At 46.1% G+C, this 24,868-nt stretch overlaps 2 protein-coding genes across 2 annotated transcripts in view; both read left to right on the top strand.

The window, feature by feature from the left end:
* The window catches only part of LOC141094247 (uncharacterized), a 104,613-nt gene that overhangs the window by 5,289 nt on the left and 74,456 nt on the right, over positions 1-24,868 (top strand). The gene's annotated exons all lie outside the window — the stretch shown is intronic.
* The window catches only part of LOC141094212 (uncharacterized), a 35,432-nt gene that overhangs the window by 5,327 nt on the left and 5,237 nt on the right, over positions 1-24,868 (top strand). The window contains exons 2-6 of the mRNA XM_073580009.1: positions 21,710-21,839; positions 21,969-22,148; positions 22,232-22,355; positions 22,439-22,536; positions 22,735-22,825. Of these exons, the coding sequence (XP_073436110.1) occupies positions 21,771-21,839; positions 21,969-22,148; positions 22,232-22,355; positions 22,439-22,536; positions 22,735-22,825 (562 nt within the window). The 5' untranslated portion in view covers positions 21,710-21,770. The remainder of the gene's footprint in view (positions 1-21,709; positions 21,840-21,968; positions 22,149-22,231; positions 22,356-22,438; positions 22,537-22,734; positions 22,826-24,868) is intronic.

Genomic DNA, 24,868 nt, shown 5'->3' with positions numbered 1-24,868 from the left:
ATGAGCATGCTGCAGCTTTTACCGCAAAGCGATTCCGCCGCGGTAAAAACCGCAGCATTAGCACAGCATTGCGGAATCCCATAGGAATGCATGGGATGCTTATTTTTCGCGGGATAATCGCGTGGTTAAAACCGCCGCGGAAACGCTGAAAAAATGCAACGTGTGAACTCAGCCTTATATTGTAAATGCTTCTTCATTTTGCCAATTGTTGCGAAATGTTAGGCTAGTTTATTCGGACTCCCATGACAGCACCACGAGAGAGGGGATCCGCCCTATAGGAACAGGAAACCTACAGATACAAAAAGGGCGGCACCTCTCCCACGCATCAGTTGGTTTCCTGTTCCTGAGGGGACGGGATCCTACAGAAGTCATGGAGTCATCCAGCAAGGAGGTTGGTCCCAGGCCGGCCAGCCGACTCCGGTAGCGAGGGGGTCTCCTACCTCGGCCTGGTTCGGATTTCCTGGAGGACGCCACGGTGGCCCAGGATGGGTGTCACGGCGGTGGCGTGGACAGCAGGGAGCGGCGTCCGGAGGATGTCCGTCTCCAGGAATTTAGCCGCCGCCGGTAAGTATACCCCCCCCGGGGATTCCCGGCTCCGGCGGCGCATATGGGTTGGCAGCGCTGTGCGGGGGGCTGCGACCGGGCGCTGCTCCGGAGCTCCTGGGCGTCCCGCGGGGCTTCCGGGGTAGCGGTGACGTCAGGGGCGGGCGGAGGAGGCGCTTCCGGGTCAGCGCGCCACTGCGCATGCGCGGCGATTCCAAAATGGCGGCGCCCATCGGAAACACCGATGGCGCGAGTTCGGGCGCCAGCTGGGGTAGGGAGCTCCGTTAAGGGGGGGGGAGGGGCGCGGCATGGATACTGCTGACCGGAGGAGGGGGTATTTAGGCGGGACCCGGGCAGGGTTCCTTGCCTTGGCCACATTACTACATGCAGCAGTGTGCAGCAGCAGTGGTAATGGAAAGCGATCGAGAGCAGCAGCAGCGGCAGAAGCAAGGGCAGCAGCGGCAAACATCACTGCCGCCCCTGGATGACCTTCGGCAGGTCAAACAGAAAAAGAAAGGGTCCCGTGACAGTAATGCGGGACGAAGTGACCAGTCCACTCGTAAGAGCTCCTCCAGGCAGACAGGAGCATCGGCTGAAAGAAATCCCCCTCGTTCTCCGGTACTTGATTGTGGCACTGGTAAGTGATCTTCGTGAAAGTTCACTCAGTGACGGGACCCCCCTTCTGTGTTTTTTCTTTTTCTAGGGAAAAAAAGCTACAAATAAAAATAAGCATAGGGAATGCGCACTCTGTGCATGCCCATTACCGGACGCATGCCTCAAAAGATTGTGCCCCCCCTGTATTCAGCAGACGGTGGCAGAAGAGTCGCCTGCAGTAGCGGCGAGTTTGAGAGACATTGTCAGGGTAGAAATGAGGGAAACCCTAAAGTCCTTGTCTCAGCCGCAAAGTCTAAGGGGCGAGGTCCCGGCGGAGTCTGATTCCTCGGCAGAGTGGAGAAAAAGCAGAGACTCCCGGGCTTCATCTCCCTTGTCCTCCTCAGGAGAAGAGGACTCGGGGCGATTTTGTCTGCCTCTTGACCGGGTAGACAAGCTGGTCAAAGCAGTCAGAGGGACAATGGAGGTAGAGGAGCCTAAGCCCCATTTATCCATGCAGGATGTCATGTTCGGTGGGCTGGAACAGAGGAAGCGGAGAGTCTTTCCGTTAAACCAGAAGATACAGGATCTGATCCACAGAGAGTGGAAAAGACCGGACAAAAGAGGGTCGCTACCACCAGCCCTCAAAAGGAGATACCCCTTCGACGATCCGGCAGTAAGTTCTTGGGACAGAGCCCCCAAATTAGACGCTGCCATTGCGAAGGCATCAAAAAAATCCTCGCTCCCTTTTGAGGACATGGGATCCCTTAAAGATCCCTTAGACAGGAAAGCTGATACTTTCCTGAAAAACACCTGGGAGATGGCGGCCGGGTCCTTAAGACCAGCAGTGGCTTCAACGTGCACGGCCAGGTCCATGATGGTCTGGTTGGACCAGTTGGAGTCACAACTAAAACAGGGTACATCAAGACAGACAATTCTTGGGGCCCTACCGACCATCCAAGAGGGAGCAGCCTTCCTAGCAGATGCCTCAGCGGATGCAGTGAGAATGGCCGCCAGAGCAGCAGGTCTCTCTAACGCAGCTCGCAGAGCCCTGTGGCTAAAGTGCTGGCAGGGAGACATCCAGTCCAGAGCAAAGCTCTGTGCGATTCCATGTGAGGGTGAATACTTGTTTGGAACTGTCCTAGATGAGCTGCTTGAAAAGGCGGGGGACGACAAGAAAAGGTTCCCAAACCTTTCATCAGCGTCCTACCGTCGCCCATTTGGTAGAAGGAAATTTGGCCAGGGGAGAAGGCGCAACTCTTCGCCTGTTAGAGATCGACCCAGATGGGAAGACAGAAGGAGATGAGGTACGGGCTATATGTTTACACGCTCGTCGAGAGATCAAAAGAAACCAAATCAATGACTAGCGGTTCCCGTAGGGGGTAGATTGTCATCCTTCTTCCCGGCATGGTCACAGATTACGAATAGTGACTGGGCGCGCAAGGTAATATCCACCGGGCTTAGGTTGGAATTTACCCAGATCCCGCGGGACACCTTTAAACTGACCCCCTTAAGATCTTCTCATCTCGAACAAACGGCTTTAGAAGCGGAAGTCTTGAGCCTATGTCAGAAAAATGTTCTGGTAGAGGACCCAGAGGCTGAAAGAGGAAGAGGGTTTTACTCTCCCCTGTTTCTAATCCAGAAACCTGATAACACATTCAGAACGATTATAAACCTTCGTTCCCTTAACGAGTTTTTGATCATAAATTCAAAATGGAGTCCATTAATACAACAATAAAAATATTGTTTAAAGGTTGTTTTATGGCAGTCATAGATTTGAAAGACGCGTACTATCATGTACCTATCCATACAGACTTCCAGCAGTTCCTGAGGGTGGCAGTTTCAGTAGAGGGCACAGTACGTCATTTTCAGTATAGAGCCCTTCCCTTTGGTCTCTCAGCAGCACCCAGAGTTTTTACAAAGTTAGTGGCCGAAGTTATGGCTCACTTACGGGAGGTGGACGTCTTAATCATTCCATATTTAGACAATTTCTTGATTGTAGGAAAATCAGTGGGTCATTGTAAATCCCAGATAGAAAAAGCTAAATCCAGGTTAGAAAACCTGGGATGGATTTTAAACTACGAGAAATCCCGACTCCAGCCCTTAAAAATACAGACATTTTTAGGGTTGATACTAAATTCAGACACTCAGCGGTGCCTGCTACCACTAGATAAAATACAAAAGATACAGGAGCAGGTTCTTCGGGCAATGGATAATCCATCTATGACCCTCAGACAGGCCATGTCCCTGTTAGGTTCTCTAACTTCATGCATCCCAGCAGTAAGGTGGGCACAGTTCCATACCAGAACCCTTCAAAACGACATCTTGATTAATAGCAGGGCCCTTGGAGGCTCCTTACAGGGTCGGATGTGTCTAAGCCCCTCAACTGTTGCATCACTGAGATGGTGGCTTGAGAGCGAGAACCTAGCGTCAGGGGTGCCCTGGATAACACAGATAACTCGTATTATAACCACAGACGCAAGTTCCTTCGGTTGGGGAGCCCATATGGGGGACATAGTGGTACAGGGCCAGTGGGATTCTAATTCTGAAATCTCATCCAACCAGAGAGAACTATTGGCGATAGAGCGGGCAGTCAAGAAACTCATTATCTACCTGCAGGGCCATCATGTGAGGATACACTCGGACAACCAGGTAGCGGTAGCATATGTCAACCACCAAGGTGGAACCCGCTCCAGCGCTCTGATGCAGATAACAGAACGGCTCCTCCAGATAGCAGAGAGAAATTGTCTATCTTTGACCGCGCTCCACATCAGCGGAAAGGACAATGTAAGAGCAGACTTTTTAAGCCGCAAGGCTCTAAGACAAGGAGAATGGGCTTTGAACAAAAATATTTACCGCCAGATTGTCCGCAGATGGGGCCAGCCAGAGGTAGACCTCTTTGCCACCAGAAAAAACAGAAAAGAAAGATTGTTCTGCTCTCTGAACCCCAGGGAAAATCCCCTGGCGGTGGATGCCCTACTGATAAGATGGGATTTTTCTCTGGCATACGCCTTCCCACCATTGAATCTTCTTCCTCTGGTAGTCAGGAAGATCAGAGAGGATCAGGCAAGAGTCATACTGATTGCCCCCTTTTGGCCCAGGAGGACCTGGTTCACATGGTTGAGGACCATGTCGGTAGGCGATCCCTGGGTACTGCCGAACCTTCCGGATCTCCTCCACCAGGGGCCAGTCAGCCACCCACAAGTAGCGGGACTTCATTTGACGGCGTGGTATTTGAAAGGTCACTATTAAAAAATAGAGGGTTCTCCAAGAACTTAATTGACACCCTCCTAAGAAGCAGAAAATTAACCACCACTAATATCTATGCTAGGACCTGGAAACGCTTCCTGTCCACCTTTCACTTTGACATCAGAGATGGAATTCCCACGAAACATATTCTGGAATTTCTCCAGAAAGGTTTCGAATTGGGTCTCTCCACAAGCACGCTAAAAGTACAAGTTTCAGCCTTAGGGGCCCTGTTTGCAGCTGATATTGCAAAAGATTATTGGGTAGCAAGGTTCATCAGAGCAGCGGCCAGATCGAGACCTATACACAAAGACAGATGAGTACCGTGGGACTGCAGTGCTGCAGTTTGGTTGCGCCGGCGCACCGTCAAAAAGGCGCATGCGCCGCCAAACGCATACTGCGCACGGCCTGCGCCCCCAGTGATAAAGATAGGGGGCGCATGCAGCGTCATGCACCGGTAGGTGGAGCTACCGGCGGAGGCGCGGCAGGGGGCGGGGCTTAGCGGCGGCCGTGCGCAGGCCGTCGCTGTGCTCAAAAACGCTAGTGTGAAACTAGCCTTACGGAATTGTCCATTTTTGTCCATTTCCTCTGATGTTGGGCTTTAAGAACCCGTCCTGCTGCACTATTAAACAGGAGATTTACTTGATAGCCAAGCTACCTGTGTCTCGCTTTATTTCTCCAAAATCCTAGGTACCTAGGCAAATGCTCCACCTGAGGTTGGTAACTATGAGAAAAAATCCTGACGCTGACAGCACCAAGAGCCTGTACTTGGTTGAACAGTCATTCTGTGCTGACAGGGTCCCTTTAAACCTAATTCTCTCTCATACTCACTTTCTGACATCTTTATCGATTTTCAGCACCAATCCGGTCTTACGGTGCCAGCTTGTAAGCACAGCTTCTGACTGGCTAGAAGTCAGAAGCTACGTTATAAACTGCGATAAGTCTACCTTTTCGTGGTGGCGGCTTAAAAAATCTTTTGGTCAAAACAAAGGCTGATGGTTATGTATGTGATATGGTGTTAATGTGTGATTGATGAGGATGTGGTGCAGGAGTTTTTCCAAGAGTGGATGGTGGGACTGTGGAAGGATCGAATGAGGGAGGCGGAGCTGGGAGGAAATTGGGTGGAGTCTCAAGGGGGCCCCAAAATCTTGACAGTATGGGGCCCTGAAATTCCTAGTGGCAGCCCTGGTCCTGACATTACTCCCTCCTTAACAGTGGCCTAAGGATGATCCTGGACCTGGTTTCTCGGGGTATTTTTGATGGAACTGAGTGATCTTCTGCACGGTACAGATGTTGTCAACGGGTTCCCAAGAGTCCTCCTCAGGTGAATATCCCTGCCATCTTATAAGATACTGAGTTGGATTCTGTGGATCCTAGAATCAATGATTTCCGCCACCAAGAATTTCTCCTGCCCATCTACCAGTATGGGTCATGGATGGGGCACAATGCATCCCTGAAAGCTATTAGGAGAGGCAGACTTCAAAAGAGAGACATGAAATACCTTCATAGTCCTCGTAAGCTTAAGATGGCAGGCCAGAGAATTCACGATTCCTGTAACAAATGGAAGCTGAGGCACAGGTTGTGAAGTTCACATTCGTAGTTTATTGCAATATGTGCGGAACCTCTGGACCACGGTCCGGGGAACTCCGAAGGGGGCGTGACTAAGAAAGCCTCAGCCACCCGTAGTAAGTCCCCTTGAAGAGGGTCAGAATGAAGTGTCTGGAGGAAACCGGTGCTACCTCTAGTCAGACCCCGGACACGTGGCAGCTGTCCCATCGGGACAGATGGATAAACAGGGTTAACAGAAATGGTCAAGCTGACCGACGGGTTATGGGTAAAAGCTGACCAGGCGTTGTCCAGTGGTTCGGATGAATGAGTGGCGGAGCAGGACAGAACTGGTGTAGATGGTACAGATGTAGTCTTGGACAGCTGGGTAACAGCTAACAGACAGTCTGCAGAGACAAACAGTATAAGCGGAATACTTGGCAGAGCTCTGCAGGTGCACAAGTACAACAGGCAGCAGAACCAGAAGCTAGCAACAGAAGATACTTGTTACTCTGTTACCCTCCCTATGACGGAGGGGCTAGAAATAGTAATTACTAGCACACCATTGGTCAGAAGTACTTTTTGAAAAATGCGCGCTGTCTCTTTAAGAGACCGGCAGCGCGCCCTAAGCACTCTACCTGGGGACCTGCTGGCCGTGTGCCAGGAAGTAGAGGCTGCAACAGGGCAGCATGGGGCCAGCACAGAGCGGGAGTCCCGATTGGGACGCCGCAGAGGTACGGGACTGGGTCTAACAATACCGGTGATCTTGAAAGGACTTATGCACTTCTGTCCCAGTTTCTGTGAGGGAACGTTCAGTCTTAGATTCTTAGTGGATAACCACATTGAGTCTCCTACCTTGAACATGGGTGCTGGCTTCTGGAATCGATCAGCTGATCTCTTGTAACATTCCTGAGCTGAATTTAATGTTTCTTTAAGGACTTGTAGATTCTCCTCAAAGCAGTCAACCTTTCCTCCACTGCCAGTACTGGAACATCCAACGGAGATCTAGGAAAGCTGCTCGGATGATAACCTAGATTAGCAAAGAAAGGCATTACCATAGTGGAGGCATTCTGAGAATTATTGTAGGAGAATTCCGCTACAGGAAGTAGTTTCAACCAATCATCCTGAAGATGGCAGACGTAGCATAGTAGATATTGCTCCAAAGTCTAATTGGTTCGCTCTGTCTCACTAATTGTCTGAGAGTGATATGCAGAAGAAAGACGAATATTAATATTAAGCGCAGAACAAAACCCCTTCTAGAATCTGAGGTGAATTTTACTCCAGGGTCAGAGAGAACTTCATCTGGGACCACATGCACCTGAAAAATATTCTGTATCACCAAGTTCACAGTCTCCTTAGCTAAGGGAAGGCCGGCACAAGGAACAAAATGAGCAGCCTTAGTCATGCTATCAAGTACCACTAGGATCATATTCATGACACAAGAAGTAGGAAGATCCACAATGAAGTCCATAGAGATTGAGCCCCACGGGCGAGATGGAACCAGTAGTGGCTGAAGTAGACCTGTAGGAGAAGCACGAGGTGTCTTATAACGACCACATACCTCACATAGTCCTTCATATCCTTCAGGCAAGTTGGCCACCAGAAAAATCAGCTCAGGAATTCGTGTCTTCTGTACCCCCTATGACCAGCCAACTTGGAGTCATGTAAAAACTTGAGGATCTTCAGACGTACAGCCTCAGGAATGTAGATGCATCGGTCATGAAACCACAAGCTTCCCTTAAGGACAAGAATGATATCCAAAGGTGGGTTAGCAAGAGATACATCATCATCATAGGCTTCCTTGATCGCCATCCATAGGTCCGGATCATGGATTACTCCGATGAAGTTGGCATCCGATAAAATGGTCTGGGGCAGCGACCCAAGTACGGAATCCGCAGAATGGATTTTGAAAAAGCATCAGCTTTCCCATAATGTGAACCTGGATGGCACGAAATAACAAAATTTAAATTGGTTCGAAAATAAATTCCACCGAATCTGATGTGGAGACAGACATTTAGCAGCTCTCAGGAATTCTAAATTGCGATGATCGGTCAGCACTATGATCTGTTGTGCGGCCCCTTGCAGATGATGCCGCCATTCCTTAAAGGGTGCAATAATCGCTAGAAGTTCCTTATTTCCCACGTTATAGTTCCTCTCTGCAAGGGTAAGCCTACAGGAAAAGAAAGCACAAGGATGTAACCGAGCCTTCTCTCCAGTTCTTTGTGAGAGAATTGCTCCCAATGCCCAATCAGAAGCATCCACCTCCACGATGCCCACAGTGGTGGGCATTACGGAAACCTGGCTTGACGAGAGCCATGACTGGGTAACAAACATAGAGGGTTCTACGACATTTAGAAAGGACAGGAAAGATAAAAAAGGTGGAGGGGTGTGCATCTTCATAAAATCCACATTAAAACCTGTGCTGAAAGAAGACAGTGGGGGAGTTACAGCAATGTAGAGTCACGATGTGTAACTGTACGTGGGGATGGTAATAATGGAAAGCTGCTAATTGGAGTCTGCTACAAGCCTAATCTAGAGGAACAGGTAGAGGAGGAGCAGCAAACAGTAATAGGGTTCTTATAATGGGGGATTTTAACTATCCAGACATTCAATGGGACATAGACTCTTCTTTCTGTGCTAAAAGCTACAATTACTTGTCCGCAGCTCAGGACAATGACCTCCCTCAGCTGGCTGATGAACTGACCAGGGGAGGTGATCTGCTGGATCTGGTTCTGTCACATAGACCAGATACAATTTCAGATCTACAGGTCAGGGAGCATTTGGGAAGCAGTGACCATAACATGGTAAGTTTCAATGTCATTTTCATTCAAACATTCAAAAAGGCAAATGCCAAAACCTGGAACTTTAAGAAAGATGATTGTAACAAATTAAGGGAGAAGCGTAATCGTATAGATTGGGACAACGTCATGGTAACTGGAGAAAACGAACATAAATGGGGCATTTTTAAGGAAATACTACTAGAATCCTGCAAAAATCCTTACCCGAGTGCGGCTCTGCGGGTGGAGGTCGGTGGTGGAGGCTCCATTATTCTCTATGTGGAGTGCGGCTCTGCGGGTGGAGGTAGGTGCCGGAGGCTCCATTATTCTCTGGAGTGCGGCTCTACAGGTGGAGGTCGGTGCCGGAGGCTCCATTATTCTATATGTGGAATGCGGCTCTGCGAGTGGAGGTCGGTGCTGGAGGCCCCATTATTCTGTATGTGGAGTGTGGCTCTGCGGGTGGAGGTCGGTGCCGGAGGCTCCATTATTCTCTGTGGAGTGCGGCTCTGCGGGTGGAGGTTGGTGCTGGAGGCTCCATTATTCTCTATGTGGAGTGTGACTCTGTGGGTGGAGGTCGGTGCTGGAGGTTCCATTATTCTCTATGTGGAGTGCGGCTCTGTGGGTGGAGGTCGGTGCTGGAGGCTCCATTATTCTCTATGTGGAGTGCGGCTCTGCGGGTGGAGGTCGGTGTCGGAGGCTCCATTAGAACGGGATCAGACTTGCAAGCAGGGCTGTGGAGTCGGTAAGCCAAACCTGCGACTCCGACTCCTCAATTTCCCTTACACCGACTCCCACATATATTGCTTATATTTAACCCCTTCATGACCCAGGCTATTTTGACCTGGCCATTTTTTGCATTTCTGACCAGTGTCGCTTTATGAAGTAATAACTCAGGAACGCTTCAATGCATCCTAGCGATTCTGAGATTGTTTTTTCGTGACATTGGGCTTCATGTTAGTGGTAAATTTAGTTCGAAAATCTGTGTTTATTTGTGAAAAAAATGAAAATTTGGCGAAAATTTTGAGTTTTTATTCTGTTAAACCAGAGAGTTATCTGACATAAACTAAATAATAAATAACACTTCCAACATGTCTACTTTACATCAGCACAATTTTGGAAACAAAATTTTTTTTTTGTTAGGACGTTATAAGGGTTAAAAGTTGACCAGCGATTTCTCATTTTTGCAACAAAATTTACAAAACCATTTTTTTAGGGACCACCTCACATTTGAAGTCACTATGAGGGGTCTATATGGCAGAAAATACCCAAAAGTGACACCATTCTAAAAACTGCACCCCTCAAGCTACTCAAAACTACATTCAAGAAGATTATTAACCCTTCAGGTGCTTCACAGGAACTAAAGCAACATGGAAGGAAAAAATGGACATTTCAATTTTTCCAACAAAAATTTTTTTTGGCATCAATTTTTTCATTTTCACCTGGGCAACAGGATAAAATGGATAGTAAAATTTGCTGGGCAATTTCTCCTGAGTACACCGATACCTCATATGTGGCCATAAACCACTGTTTGGGCGCACGGCAGGGCCAAGAAGGGAAGGAGCGCTATTTGACTTTTGAATGGAAAATTATCTCCAGTCATTAGCAGACACCATGTCGTGTTTGGAGAGCCCCTGTGTGCCGAAACATTGGAGTACCCCCACAAGTGAACCCATTTTGAATACTAGACACCCCAAGGAACTTATTTAGATGCATAGAGAGCACTTTGAACCCCCAGATACTTCACAAATTGATCTGTAAAAATGAAAAAGGACTTCTTTTTTTTTCACCAAAAATTTCTTTTTGCCTACATTTTTTCTTTTTTACATGGGCAACAGGATAAAATGGATCCTAAAATTTGTTGAGCAATTTCTCCTGAGTACACCGATACCTCATATGTGGTCATAAACCACTGTTTGGGCGCACGGCATGGCCCTGAAGAGAAGGAGCGCCGTTTGACTTTTGGAATGGAAAATTAGCTCCTATAGTTAGCGGACACCATGTCGCTTATGGAAAGTATGTAGTGTACGTCAGGTTGGTGTGTGTTTTAGGGTATGCACCACACACACACCAACCTGACGTACACTACGCCACACACACCAACCTGCCACACTACATTAGGTTAGTGTTTGTGGCGTAGTGTAAGGTTGGTGTGTGTGGTGTAGTATACAACACACACACACACACACACCAAGCTGATGTACACTACAGAGCACACACACACCAACCTGACGTACACTACGCCACACATACCAACCTGACACTACATCAGGTTGGTGTGTAGTGTACGTCAGGTTGGTGTGTGTGGAATTGTATACACCACACACCAACCTGATGTACACTACGCCACACACACACCAACCTGACGCGCATTACGCCGCACATACCAACTTGATACTACATCAGGTTGGTGTGTGTGTGGTGCAGTGTACGTCAGGTTGGTGTGTGGTGTAGTGTATGTCAGGTTGGTGTGTGTGGTATTGTATACACCACACACACCAACCTGATGTACACTATGCCACACACACACACCAACCTGACGTACACTACGCCACACATACCAACTTGATACTACATCAGGTTGGTGTGTGTGGCATAGTGTATGTCAGGTTGGTGTGTGGTGTAGTGTACGTCAGGTTGGTGTGTGTGGTATTGTGTATGTCAGGCTGGTGTGGCTGAGTTCTGTAGTGGAGCGTCAGGATGTGTTTAGTCCATGGACGTGTGATGAATTCTGAAGCACTCATTCAAACACAGTCCAGGTTTGTCGGGACACGGTTCACATTGGAAACGAGTTTCCCTTCTTGTCCCCCTTTTAATAGCATACCCGGCACCTTTTTTTTTTTTTTTTTTTTCCTCTCCTCATGGGGAAAATGTTGCCCTGGTACCATACGGGAAACTTGAGTTCCAGGGGTGCTGGGGCGCGCTCCGTCCTCCTCTCCAAAAATCATGGCCATTATCACCGCCTCCTGGAACTCAAGGAAGGAGTGGTTCTGGCCTGCACATCGTGATAGCACGCATGTGTTATACAGTGCCATTTGTATGAGGTGCACAGCCAGTTTTTTTGAACCACACCTTCGCCTTCCGCATGGCACTATAGGGCTGGAGGACTTGATCAGAAAGATCAACTCCCCCCATGTGATGGTTGTACGCCAGGACACAGTCCGGTTTGTGGACCGGTGCTGGGGTACCTCGAACGGTGGTGGCCGTGGTGCCGGGACCATGGATTGTGGTCAAGACAAAGACGTCTCTTTTGTCTTTGAACTTGACCACAAGCACGTTGCCGCTATATTGGACCCGGGTCTCACCCTTTCTTAGAGGCTGCTCAATTAGCGGCAAAGGGAGACCCCTCTGGTTTCTGCGCACGGTACCGCAAGCGACGGTAGCTCTGGCAGAGAGGGATTGAAATAGTGTGATGCTTGTATAAAAGTTATCAACGTACAGATGGTAACCTTTATCAAGCAGAGGGTGGACCAAATCCCACACTATTTTCCCACTCACCCCCAGAGCAAGTGGACATTCTGGGGGCTGGATCCTACTGTCCTTTCCTTGGTAAACTCTAAAGCTGAGAGTGTACCCTGAGGTACTCTCACACAGCTTGTAAAGTTTCATCCCGTACCTTGCCTTTTTTGCTGGGCAGGTACTGACGGAACTGAAGCCTCCCTTTGAAGTGGATGAGGGATTCATCCACACAAATTTCCCTTTCAGGAATGTACACTTCAGCAAACTTGTTGTTGAAGTGTTTGACAACTGGCCGAATTTTGAACAGTCTATCAAAATTCGGGTCATCGCGGGGAAGGCTTTCAGTGTTGTCCCTGAAATGAAGAAATTTATGAATAGCCTCAAAACGTTTCCGAGTCATAACCATGCCATATACTGGAGTTTGATATAAAATATCAGTACTCCAGTATTGGTGAATTTCTGGTTTCTTCACAATCCCCATGTGAAGGACCAGTCCCCAATGTTTAATCATTTCTACAGAGTTAACGGGACTCCAAATAGAGAATGAAGAAAATGGGTGTTTGGCCAAAAATTGCTGGGCGTACAAGTTAGTTTGCTCCACCATGAGACTGACGATTGACTCCAAGAAAAAGACTTTGAAAAAGTCTATTTCCCTGAAGTTGGCAGGCTCAAACTGGATTCCTGATTGGGGAACGAAATCAGGAATCCGTGGAGCAAAATTTTCAGGGACGGGGGTCCAGGAGGGAGACCTAGTGCTAGGTTGGGCGTGACTAGCACTTGGTTGGGGGAAACTCACACTTGGCTGTGAGACTTCCTCCAAGGTCTCCAACTCTTCCTCTAAGGCCTCCGACTCTTCTTCCCTGGGCTCCGGACGATTTCTCGTCCTGCGACATCTCGGTGGTGGCAAGTCTGTGTCGCTGGAAGAGGAAGAGTGGGAGGAATAGAGAAAGGTAGGGCCTCTCTCTCACTTTCAGTATCAGAGGCAATAATTTCATATGCCTCCTCAATGGAGTACACCCTTTGGCACTGGGATGAGCGGGACATTGTGCGTGTGGTGTGTGTGCGTGTGTAAAAAAAACCTTTATTATAGTGTATGTGCGAGTGTTTGGTGAAACTTTTTACTGGAGGAATGGGCTGTCAGGAGGGGACTGTCAGGCGCGCGCGGGGGGCAGGAGGGGACTGTTAGGCACGCGGGGGGCAGGAGGGGACTGAGGAGATGGAAGTGGAGAAGGGACCAGCGGCAGCAGCAGGGGGGGTGATCAGGGGTGATTACTGGGGCAGGGGGATGGTCACCGGGGGCAGAAAGGAGCTGTCAGGGGCAGGTGGGCGCTGAGGAGAATTAGGTGGAGATGGAACCAGCGGCGGCATCAACAGTAGGGGTGCAGGGGAATGGTCACCAGGGGCAGAAGGAGGCTGTCAGGCATGGGGCGGGCAGGAGGTGGCTAAGTAGATGGAGGTGGATATAAAAAACAGCAGCAGCAGGGGTTAATAAGGGGGGCAGGGGTTGATGGGGGTGATCACTAGGGCTGAGGGGTGATCACGGGGGCAGGAGGGGGCTGTTAGGCACAGGAGGCGGCTGAGGAGCCTGCAGCAGCAGGGGAAATGATCAGGGGTGCTGTGGGATGATCAGGGGTGCTGTGGGATCACCAGGGGAAGAGGGGGGCTGTCAGGCACGGGGGGGAAGGAGGTGGCTGAGGAGATAAGGAAATAAAATCCTACAGCGGCAGGGGTTAATAGGGTGATCACTTGGGCACAGGAGGCAGTAGGCGGCTGAGGAGCTGGCAGACATGGAAACATCAGGTGGATGATTGGGGGTGCTGGGGGATCACCAGGGGCAGAGGGGGGCTGTCAGGCACAGGGGGGGTAGGAGGTGGCTGAGGCGATAATGAAATAACCTGCAGTAGCAGGGGTTAATCAGGGGGGCAGGGGTTAATGACGGTCATCACTGGGGCACAGGAGGCAGTAGGCGGCTGAAGAGCTGGCAGACATGGAAACAGCAGGTGGATGATCGGGGGTGCTGGGGGAGGATCAGGGGGCAGGGGTGAGTGAGCGGAGGTGGGAGGGGCTGAAATTTGGCGGCGGAGGAGAGCGATATACTACCGGAGGGCAGTGGTGGCAGTGGCGATGACAGCGGCGGTGATCGCAAGTCAGGGCGGCAGTCTAGCACCTTGTTCCTCAGCTTCCACGGACGGGATGAAGTTGAGGAACGAGGCAGCCATGATTTTACTCTGCCCCTCCACATCTGATTGGAGGGCTAGCGTCACATGGACGCTAGCTCCAATCAGATGCGAGGGGGGGTGGCAAAAAGGTCACTGGAAGTGATCGTATCCCCGGGGGGGCGAAGCCACCCCCCCGGGGTCAAGTCTAGGTCCCCCTGCATCGGCGGGTCGGGTGAACTTTAATTGAACCCGCTCACCCAACCCGCAGGAGGGAGATCTTTTTATGACGCCGCATAGGCGTCATGGGTCGTTCTGGCACGACTTTTCATGACGCCTATGTGGCGTCAAAGGTCGTGAAGGGGTTAAGTGAAAAATTTATTGTATAATATGAACATCAGACATTTAATCTTTTTTATGATACAATAATCAAGATGTTTACCTAGAACATAATATATATTTATTGGAATACAACTTTAGAACACAACTGTAATAAATTGTAAATATGTAATACACTTTGTAATATCGATTACATATATACAGTACAGACCAAAAGTTTGGACACACCTCTTTCAAACTATTTTCTTTATTTTCATGACTATGAAAAATGTAGATTCACTCTGAAGGCATCAAACTATGAATTACCACATGTGGAATTATCCACAAGAAGAAGAAAGTTCGTTCGGCACACCGGCATAAATGAAAAAAAAAACTTTATTATGCTAATATGCCATATTAAAATGCAAAAAATACCTGACGTGTTTCTGGTGCACAAAGGCACCCTTGACTATTAGTACCCGTAATTACAGTTTATCGTTGTCACTGTGGGAACTTGCCACTTAATTTTTTTTCTCGTTTTTCCCCTGATCAAAGGTGAGACACCAACCAGTTTGGAGTCCTCCAGGAGAACTCTCAAGTTCGTAATTTTTTTTTTTTTTTCTGTATTTCATTGTTCTATTTGTTTCCCTTTCCTGTTTTGATATTGCATTCTAACGATGAAAATTTTATCATACAATGTTAGGGGGCTCAACAGTCTGAATAAGAGGTATGCGGTATGGAAGGAGATCAACCAAACCCGGGCAGAATTGGTATGCCTTCAGGAGGTTAAACTGGCTTCCGATCGACACCCGGTCTTCTAGCACAAGAACTTCCCACACATGTACAAGTCACTTTCCCCAAAGAAAAAGGCTGGGGTCATCACATTGGTAGGTGGCACCGTTCCTTTTCAGCTCATCAAAGAGATACCAGACTCCTTGGGCAGGTTTCATATACTCATCTGTTTACTCCATGAAAGGCCATGCACAATAGTGAATGTATACGCACCCAACAAGGGACACATTCGCTTCTTGAACAAGCTTATCAAAAAAATTGACAAAGTTAAAACAGGCGAACTCATCTTATTGGGCGACTTTAATATTGTCCCAGATAGCAGCATTGATTCATCCTCTTTAGTTCGCCACAAGGTCCCAGCTTTAAAAGACTGGTTAATTCAAAATGAGCTTTATGATGCTTTCCGCTGCTTGAATACATCGTCACGTGAGTATTCCCACTTTTCAGATGTACATAAGACAGCTTCCAGGATAGATCTTCTACTTATTAACATATTCACTCTGTCCAAAATTAAGGACAATTCGCTACATGCAGAAGTCCATCTCGGATCATACCCCGGTTCTCATTGACTTCCTTGTGGGTCCTCCCCCTGACAAACCATTCCGCTGGAAGCTTAACTCAGCTTTGCTATATATACCAGATTACAAACAAGAGATAGAAAACGCTCTCTTAAACTACTTCAAGGAAAACGTACCTGGTGAAGTAGATCAGTTCACGGTCTGGAACGCCCATAAAGCGGTCCTGAGGGGGTGTCTTATGCAAATTCTTTCTAAACATAAGAAGAGAAATAGGGAAAATATATTTCAAACCTACAGGCCCAAATTAATGATCTAGAGAAAAAACAAACTTAAAAGTTCCTTCCCAGACCGTCCAGGCTGAGATTTTGAGACTTAGACAGAGTTTGAGATCTGAAATCTACCAGGAATATGATGCAGTCATCAAAGCATCTAAGTACAAATCATATGCGTCTCTTAACAAGCCTACCAGGTTTATGATGAGGAAATTTAAAAGGAGAATAAATAAGATAGTATCTCCCTCGGGTGACCCCAAAACTCACCCTAGGGACATTGTCAACTCGTTTGCAGAATTCTTTAAAAATCTCTATAACCTGAAAGATGACCCCCCAAACACCGGTGGTTAACTCGAATTTTGTAGATTCTTTTCTACAGAGTATTGATCTACCAAGAGTCGATGAGCTGGACTTGAGTTATGTCAATAGCCCCTTTACAGAGAGAGAAATTGCTGATGTTATCAAGAAACTGCAGTCCCAAAAATCACCAGGGCCGGATGGCTTCTCTGGAGACTACTATAAATCCTTTTCATAAGTTCTGGCTCCACAGCTGGCTTCCGTCTTTGATCTGGCGTCCTCTCGGGGTTCTTCCCAAAGGAGATGTTTAGAGGCAACAATTATCATGATTCCAAAGGAGGGGGGGGACCCCGAGATGATACAGAGCTATAGGCCAATATCGCTCATAAATAGCGATATTAAAATCTACTCAAAGATCATTGCAAACCGATTAAAAAACATCCTTCCACGTCTGTTGGTGGATGATCAAATAGGCTTTACAGAGGGCCGCCAGGCCTCAGACGGAACTAGAAGGGTGTTGAATCTGATAAATTTAGCGACCAACCTGAGAACCCAAACTGCTTTTCTGGCACTGGACTGCCGAGAAGGCGTTTGATAGGCTAAACTGGCTTTACTTAAAAGCAACTCTCGCTAGATTTGGCTTTGATGAGAAGTTTCTATCAACAGTCTTCGCCTTGTACTCGGGTCCGAGTGCCAGGATTTATGCAAACAATTTCCTCTCCGACCCGTTCGACATTACCAATGGCACGAGACAGGGGTGCCCCCTGTCCCCCCTTCTATTTGTGCTTGCCATAGAGCCCCTAGCCGAAAAAATAAGAATAAACGATATTAAAGGATTTGAACTGCCATCACGAAATTTTAAAATTGGATTATTCGCAGATGATCTATTCCTCACGCTACTGGATCCTGCAATCTCCATTAAAGCCCTTTCAGTTGAACTAGAAAAATTCTCTAGAGCATCTTATTTTAAGATAAACCCAAACAAATCAAAATTTATAACTCTAAACATGAAACAATCTGAAATTAGCGAAATAAAGGCCCAAACCCAGTTCATTTGGGAGGAGAAAGAGATTGTCTATCTAGGGATTAGAATAGCTGGATCAATCCAAGCCACAGTTAGGGCCAATTTAGACAGCATTATAAAGACTATTACAGGCGATCTATCCTTTTTGGCTCAGCTAGAGACTTCCATCTTTGGGAAGATTCTGGCAGTCAAAACTTTTATCCTTCCCAAAATTTTATACATATTTAGGACTGTACCAGTTAGCTTTCCGCGCCAAACCATTGATAAAGCTCAAGAGCTCATCCGACTATTTATTTGGAAAGGTAAAAAAGCAAGAATATCTGCAGACTTGATGTACAAAAATAAAAAACATGGGGGCGCAGGACTGCCCAACATATACGCTTATTATCAGGCCTCGCTCATCAAACAGAGCTGGCACTGGTTTACTGAAAACATGACACATCCAGCTTGGTATGGCTTGGAGAGAGATGCTAGTGATAGAGGTTCCATTCAAAAACTTTTCTTTCACTTCCTTCTGCAAAAGCCCAGTGCGAACTCATCTCATCCTATATTCCGGCCGATAATCTCAGCCTGGAGGGATCTCATTAAGCCGACTAAAAATATCAAAAAAGCAGAGCAAATCTTAAAGTTGCCTCTATCTTCATTGGCACTGATAGATGATCTCCCGATACCGGAGGTTTGGGGGAAATCTGGAATTAAAAGGGTGGGGGATGTTTATAGTGGAGTGGAGTTCCTGAAATTCGGTGAGATCAGGGTTAAATATAATTTACCGTCATCTGAGCTAGTCTTTTACACCATGTTGAAAGACAGAATTTGGAAATTCATAAAAGGGAGGACTTTGAATTATGAAATGCTAACTTCACTACTGTGCAACCTTAAAAATAAAAACCTCTGGAGTCTGCGTAATTTGTATAGATCTGTTGTCAAAGACCTAACGAGCCACAAAAACGTATACATGAAGAGATGGGAGTCCGATTTTGGTGCTGATATCCGTCTCGAGAATTGGAACGATGCCATCAAAAACACTTAGAATTCCAACATATCAATGGGTCTTCATGAGAGTTATTTCAAATTGTTAAATAGGTGGTACTATACCCCGACAAGGTTATCGCATTTTAACAGTCTGCTATCTTCCTTGTGCTGGAGAGATTGTGGACACCAAGGGAACCTCTACCATATTTTCTGGGGTTGTTCAAAAATCAAAAACCTCTGGCTTCAAGTCACACAGCACATTATCCTCATTGCTAAGGACTTCATAATTACACCCGAAAGAGCACTTCTTTCTTTAGACATGGAACAATTTGATGATTCGGTAAGACACATTATCATACACATCCTCTTAGTGACCAAGACCATGTTAGCACAATGGTGGAAGAAAGCAGAAGTTCCCAAGTTTTCAGACATACTTGACAAGATAGGCCAACACAGCGATATAGAACGCAGATTTGCGATTAACAACAATCACATTCACAAATACTCAAAAAAATGGAAGACCTGGAACAACAAATTTCATATCAACTAGACTTAACAAGAGGCACTATATTTTGAAGTTTAAACCTGGGCGCTTTAGTACTGGGATGTTGTATCTCCTTCCAAGAATGTTACCCCACAATAAGGATTGTCGATTTTTTTTTTTTTTTTCTTCTTTTATGTTGTTATTCAATATGATATTCTATACCTGTTTGTGGGTTCTCTAGTTTTTAAATCTTTTTTCCGTACCTGTACAAGGTTGTTTATTCCCCACTCCCTTCCCTCCCTTCCTACATTCCTTTCCCTACCCTTTTTATTTAAAAAAAAAAAAACAAAATTATTTGAAAACAAAGGCACCCTTAGTCATAGGTAAATAAAAACAAGATGCATAGAAAAATATATGTAGGTTACAAACCAATCACAAAGCTTGCAATTAATGACAAAAAGTGGCAACACATGAAAGGAAGAGTGAGCGGTTCCTTGCCACGATACAGATCACTCCAGGATTGAAGTTCCCAAGAAAAATCAATCAATCATACAGTCAAACATATATTTAGTCGATATTAGGCTAGTTTCACACTAGCGTTTATTTCCTGCAGCGCTCGGCGCCGCTAAGCCCCGCCCCCTCCCGGCTCCCTGCCCGCCCCATCCGGTCATCGGCGCCTACTAGCGCACATGGACGCTTGCGATCTGCGCACCCTATCTTTAGCATAGGGTGCGCAGATCGTGTGCTGGCCGTGCGCTAGTAGGATTTTAGCGTGCGCTACACACTTTTGAAGGTGCGCCGAACGCAGCATGTTGCATTTTGGCGCGCACGGCACACCTTCAAAGGTGCGCAGCACACACTAAAATCCTACTAGCGCACGGCCAGCGCACGATCTGCGCACCCTATGCTAAAGATAGGGTGCGCAGATCGCAAGCGTCCATGTGCGCTAGTAGGTGCCGATGACCGGATGGGGCGGGCAGGGAGGCGGGGCTTAGCGGCGCCGTGTGCTGCAGGCAATAAACGCTAGTGTGAAACTAGCCTAAGACCGATCATACTTGAATTTTATACAACTGGAGAATTTAATTGTACATAGAGAAATTTTTTTTTTTCACAATAATATAAAAGGATATATCTAAAAGTAATTAAATAACTCCAAAATGATCTTCCAATGGAAAATGGATTTTCTGCGCAGAAATAAATGATTCCATGCGAAGGGTGGGAATGAGTGCCTACGAGCAATATATAGAATTAGAATCAAAAGGAATTTTTTACACCTCAAAAATAATTTATAGATGCGCAGGAATGAGTGGTTCCATGCAAAAGGTGTGAATAAGTACCTACAAGCAATATATGGAATTAGTGACCATCAGACGGAGTTTTTTGCACATAAAATGGATTTTCAGCGCAGAAATAAAATATTTCATGCAAAGAGCGTGACTAAATGCTTGCGAACAATATATAGAATTGGTCACAATCAAAAAAAAAAATTTTTTTGGGACTTGAAAAATAATTTATAGATACGCAGGAATAAAAGGTTCCATGCAAGAGGTGTGAAAATGTCTTTTCTATGATCTTAACCCATTCTTTAATGACCTTTTTTGTTAAAGAAAGGTGGCTATATTGGTCACTGATTTTTTTTGTTTTGTTTTTGAGTGTCAAATGTTTATTTCTACATTTTGTGTTGTTAGATTGGTTTACCTGGTGAAAATAAACAAGTGAGATGGGTATATATTTGGTTTTTATTAAGTTGCCTAATAATTATGCACAGTAATAGTTACCTGCACAAACAGATATCCTCCTAAGATAGCCAAATCGGAAAAAAAACCCACTCCAACGTCCAAACATATTAAGCTTTAATATCTATGAGTCTTTTGGGTTGATTGAGAACATAGTTGTTATTCAATAATAAAAAGAATCCTCTCAAATATAACTTGCCTAATAATTCTGCACACGGTATATATAGGGGATGGGAATGGCTGACCGAGCACAGCTGAGAGCTCAGAGTTTTCAACATGGTCGATTAACCCGTGTTCTGCCAAAAGGAATGAACACCATTAAAAAGAAGTGCTTTTCAGCGCAGGAGTAGGAGCAATCAGACGCCGCGGTCTTCTGGATACTCTGCAGTAACCCCGTCACACCTATCAAAAGCATTATTGGAAACGCGATCATTTACCGAAATGTGCTCGAACTTTGCTCTGGAACACTACTCCAAATGTGCTACGTTCGTGCCGAATTTGAGATTGGCAAATGTTTCCCGACAAGTGCGCACATCTCTGCTCCCCGTATTGTATACTTCATATTGATGCCTTCCTGAACAATCCTTTTTCTTTTTTTTTCATGGACTCGTAACAGAAGGAGCGCCCATAGTGAGGTCACATGATGATCTCTGGTCCTCAGAATGGACGGGTTCCTGAGATGCCATTTTTTGGCGTCTTATCTGCTGTTTTCAGGTCACTTCTTGTAACTGTTTTGCAGCTTTAGAAACCTGATGGGGATAATAGAAGTTTTAAAACAAACTATGAACAGAGAGTTGTTTTTCATTTTTGTGCATTATGTTCCAACTTTTTTGCTCTTTTTCGGATTGGTTACAGGACATGTCCACCTGACATGACGCGGCGTGCACATGTCCTTACACTATACCAGCATCACTGCTCCTGTATCTTGTTCTCCCATGGTATTTTGTATGATTCTTCATCAGCTGATCTTCCTTCCATTTAGGATCCTGGCAGATACAATCGGTATAATTATCATCTAGAAAATTTACTTTAAACATTAACGAATGGCTACGGACAAGATGGAGAGGATATTACACCTCACCCTAGAGATCCTCTTCCGGCTTACTGGAGAGGTGAGAGATTCTGATGACGTCACATTACATCATTCTTATCTATGGGAATAACAGATGGACAGAACTGGAGAGGTGAGGACTCTGGAAATGTCTGTAGTGAGATTTATTAATGTGTCTCTCCATAACCAGGATTACACAGTAGTGAAGAAGACCTCTAGTGAGTGCTGTCAGGACCCTGTGTCTGAGGGATGGGGAAGACCCCTGTGCCCAATCACGGGACCTACACCTCACCCCCTGATACGTGAGGACATCAATGAGCAGAAGATCCTAGAACTCACCTATAAGATGACTGAGCTGCTGACTGGAGAGGTGACACTGCTGGGAATGCTGGGGCATTAAGCAGTAACTCTATGAAGGGATCGGGGGGATGACGGTATCATTGTATGTGTCAGGTTCCTATAAGACGTCAGGATGTAGCCATCTATTTCTCCATGGAGGAGTGGGAGTATTTAGAAGGACACAAAGATGTGTACAAGGACGTCATGATGGAGGTTCCCCAGCCCCTCACATCACCAGGTAATAGACAGGGCTAAATACACACGGCCTATAATTATCTGTATGTAAAGAATGAATTCAGTCCCTGTATGTGTTTCCTCCAGATCTATCCAGTAAGAGGACAACACCAGAGAGATGTCCCCGTCCTCCTCTTCCACAGGACTGTAACCAAGAAGATCCCCATGATCCTCAGGATCATCAGGTAGATGGAGAGAAGGTGTCATGAGATCTCCCCTATGATGTGTAGACGGCTGTGAAGGTCTTGTGCTCAGTCTTGTTTTATCGACCAGTATTATATGTTTTATACTTGTGTAATGAGAACGGTGGAGATGGCAGGATTAGAGCTGATCATGGATGGGACTTCTCCATCTGTCTGTGACTTTTACAATATTTGTTTCAGGATGAAGATCTGACCCATATTAATACTACACAGACATATGTGAGGGGTGATGAGCGGTGTAAAGAGGCGATTCCTACATATGACTACCCAGGTGAGTAGTGACCACTAAATGCAGAGAAGTCACAGATTCTACTGTAATTACACACGTGGTCAAAATTTTTGTACCCCTCGTTTAATGAAAGAAAAACCCACAATGGTGACGGAAATATCTTGAATCTGACAAAAGTAATAACAGAAAAAAAAAATCTATGAAGATGAACAAATGAATGTCAGACATTGCTTTTCAACCATGTTTCCATAGAATTTTTAAAAAATAAAACATGATATTATGTGACGAAAGACATGTTAAATCAAGGTGTGCCCACTAATTAGCATCACAGGTGTCTACAAACTTGGAATCAGTGAGTGGCCTGTATAGAGGCTACAGATACTCGCTGTGCTGTTTGGTGACATGGTGAGTATCACACTCAACTTGGACAAGAGGAAGCGAAGGAAAGATTTGTCTCTGGAGATTAGAAAGAACATTATAGACAAACGTGTTAAAGGTAAAGGTTATAAGACCATCTCCAAGCAGCTTGGTGTTCCTGTGACTACAGTTGCACATATTCAGAAATTTAAGATCCATGGGACTGTAGCCGACCTCCATGGACGTGGCCACAGGAGGAAAATTGCTGACAAATCTTACAACAGGATAATGACCCAAAACATACAGCTAAAAACACCCAAGAATGGCTAAGAGGAATACATTGGACTATTCTAAAGTGGTCTTCTATGAGCCCTGATCTAAATCCTATTGAGCATTTTTGGAAAGAGCTGAAACATGCCGAAAGCAAATTTTGGCAAAGTGCCAACAATTTTGTCTGGCACGCACCAGGGCAAGTGGGAAGCGCGAGGCTAAGTGCTAGAACTGGTGAATCTTCTATATGCTCCATTTTTGGTGCGGCTGAGAGCTGATGTTTTTAATCTGGAATGGGGCCAATGTCCATGGTCCATTTGTAGGCTATTAATATCAGCCCGCAGTTGTCTGCCAAGCCTTTGCTGGTTAATAACTATAGGAGGACTTTACGTCTTTTTTTTTTTTTTTTTGAGCGGGCCCCCATTTTAATAACAGTAAAGGCTAAGTATACAACTGAGAGCTGATATTAATAGCCTGGGAAGTTCCATGGGTATTACCCCCTTTCCAGGCTATAAAAATAAGCCCACAGCCATCTGCTTTACCTCTGCTAGTTAGGAAATTAAGCCCATGCAATTTTTTTATCAGAAAAATAATTAAATACATGTACAGTAAGCTGCACACATATTGTGCTAATTGTATGTGTGACTGAAATCTTTATCTATCTATTCTATGTATACAGGGTGGGCCTTTTGGATGGATACACCTGGGTGGGCCATTTATAAAGTTGGATCCAAAAGGGCCACCTTCAAAATGGCCGCCATGGTCACCACCCACCTTGAAAAGTGTTCCCCCTCTCACATACTAAGGTACCACAAACAGAAAGTTGATATTACCAACCATTCCCATCTTATTTAGGTGTATCCATTGTGATAAAACACTCCGGGTTCGCCTTTGCTGGGGTCAAAGGTCACGTGCGTTCAGTATGAAACTCAGGCACAGAGCTGGGATTCGGGTGTAACTGACCCTGAGTCAGGTTTATTACTGGTGAAAGCAATGCAAAAAGGAAATAAAACATAAAACAAATCCTTGCCTGTCCGGCACTAACTAAACAATGGACAACCTAACTACCAACTGGCGGGCTTCTCCCGTCCAGCCAAACCACAGTTGCAGTGGGCACTGCTTCCACTCACGTGTGTTTCTCACACAGACAGGCTCTCTGTGTTCCCAGGCTGAGACACTCACACAACCACCTGGCATCCTTTTATATCCACCTCCCATTATTCATTAGCAAGCAGGTGCGATACTGACCAGACTAGGCCACATAGGAAAGGAATCTGGGCGAGATATACCTGCCCTCATCCACTATTCCCACATGATTCTCACACCATCTACAGGACCCACCCTGTATATATTGTTTGTAATCTATCTGGTCTATTCTGTCGCGTCACGCTGTGATTCTACTGTATGCAGCAGATTTATTGCTGGCTTTTCATAAAATATATACAGTATATGTGTTTA

This window comes from Dendrobates tinctorius, unplaced genomic scaffold (genome assembly GCF_039654945.1).
Source record: "Dendrobates tinctorius isolate UK_male_01 unplaced genomic scaffold, ASM3965494v1 ptg000063l, whole genome shotgun sequence".
NCBI lineage: Eukaryota > Metazoa > Chordata > Amphibia > Anura > Dendrobatidae > Dendrobates > Dendrobates tinctorius.
This window is presented reverse-complemented; position numbering and strand designations above follow the sequence as displayed.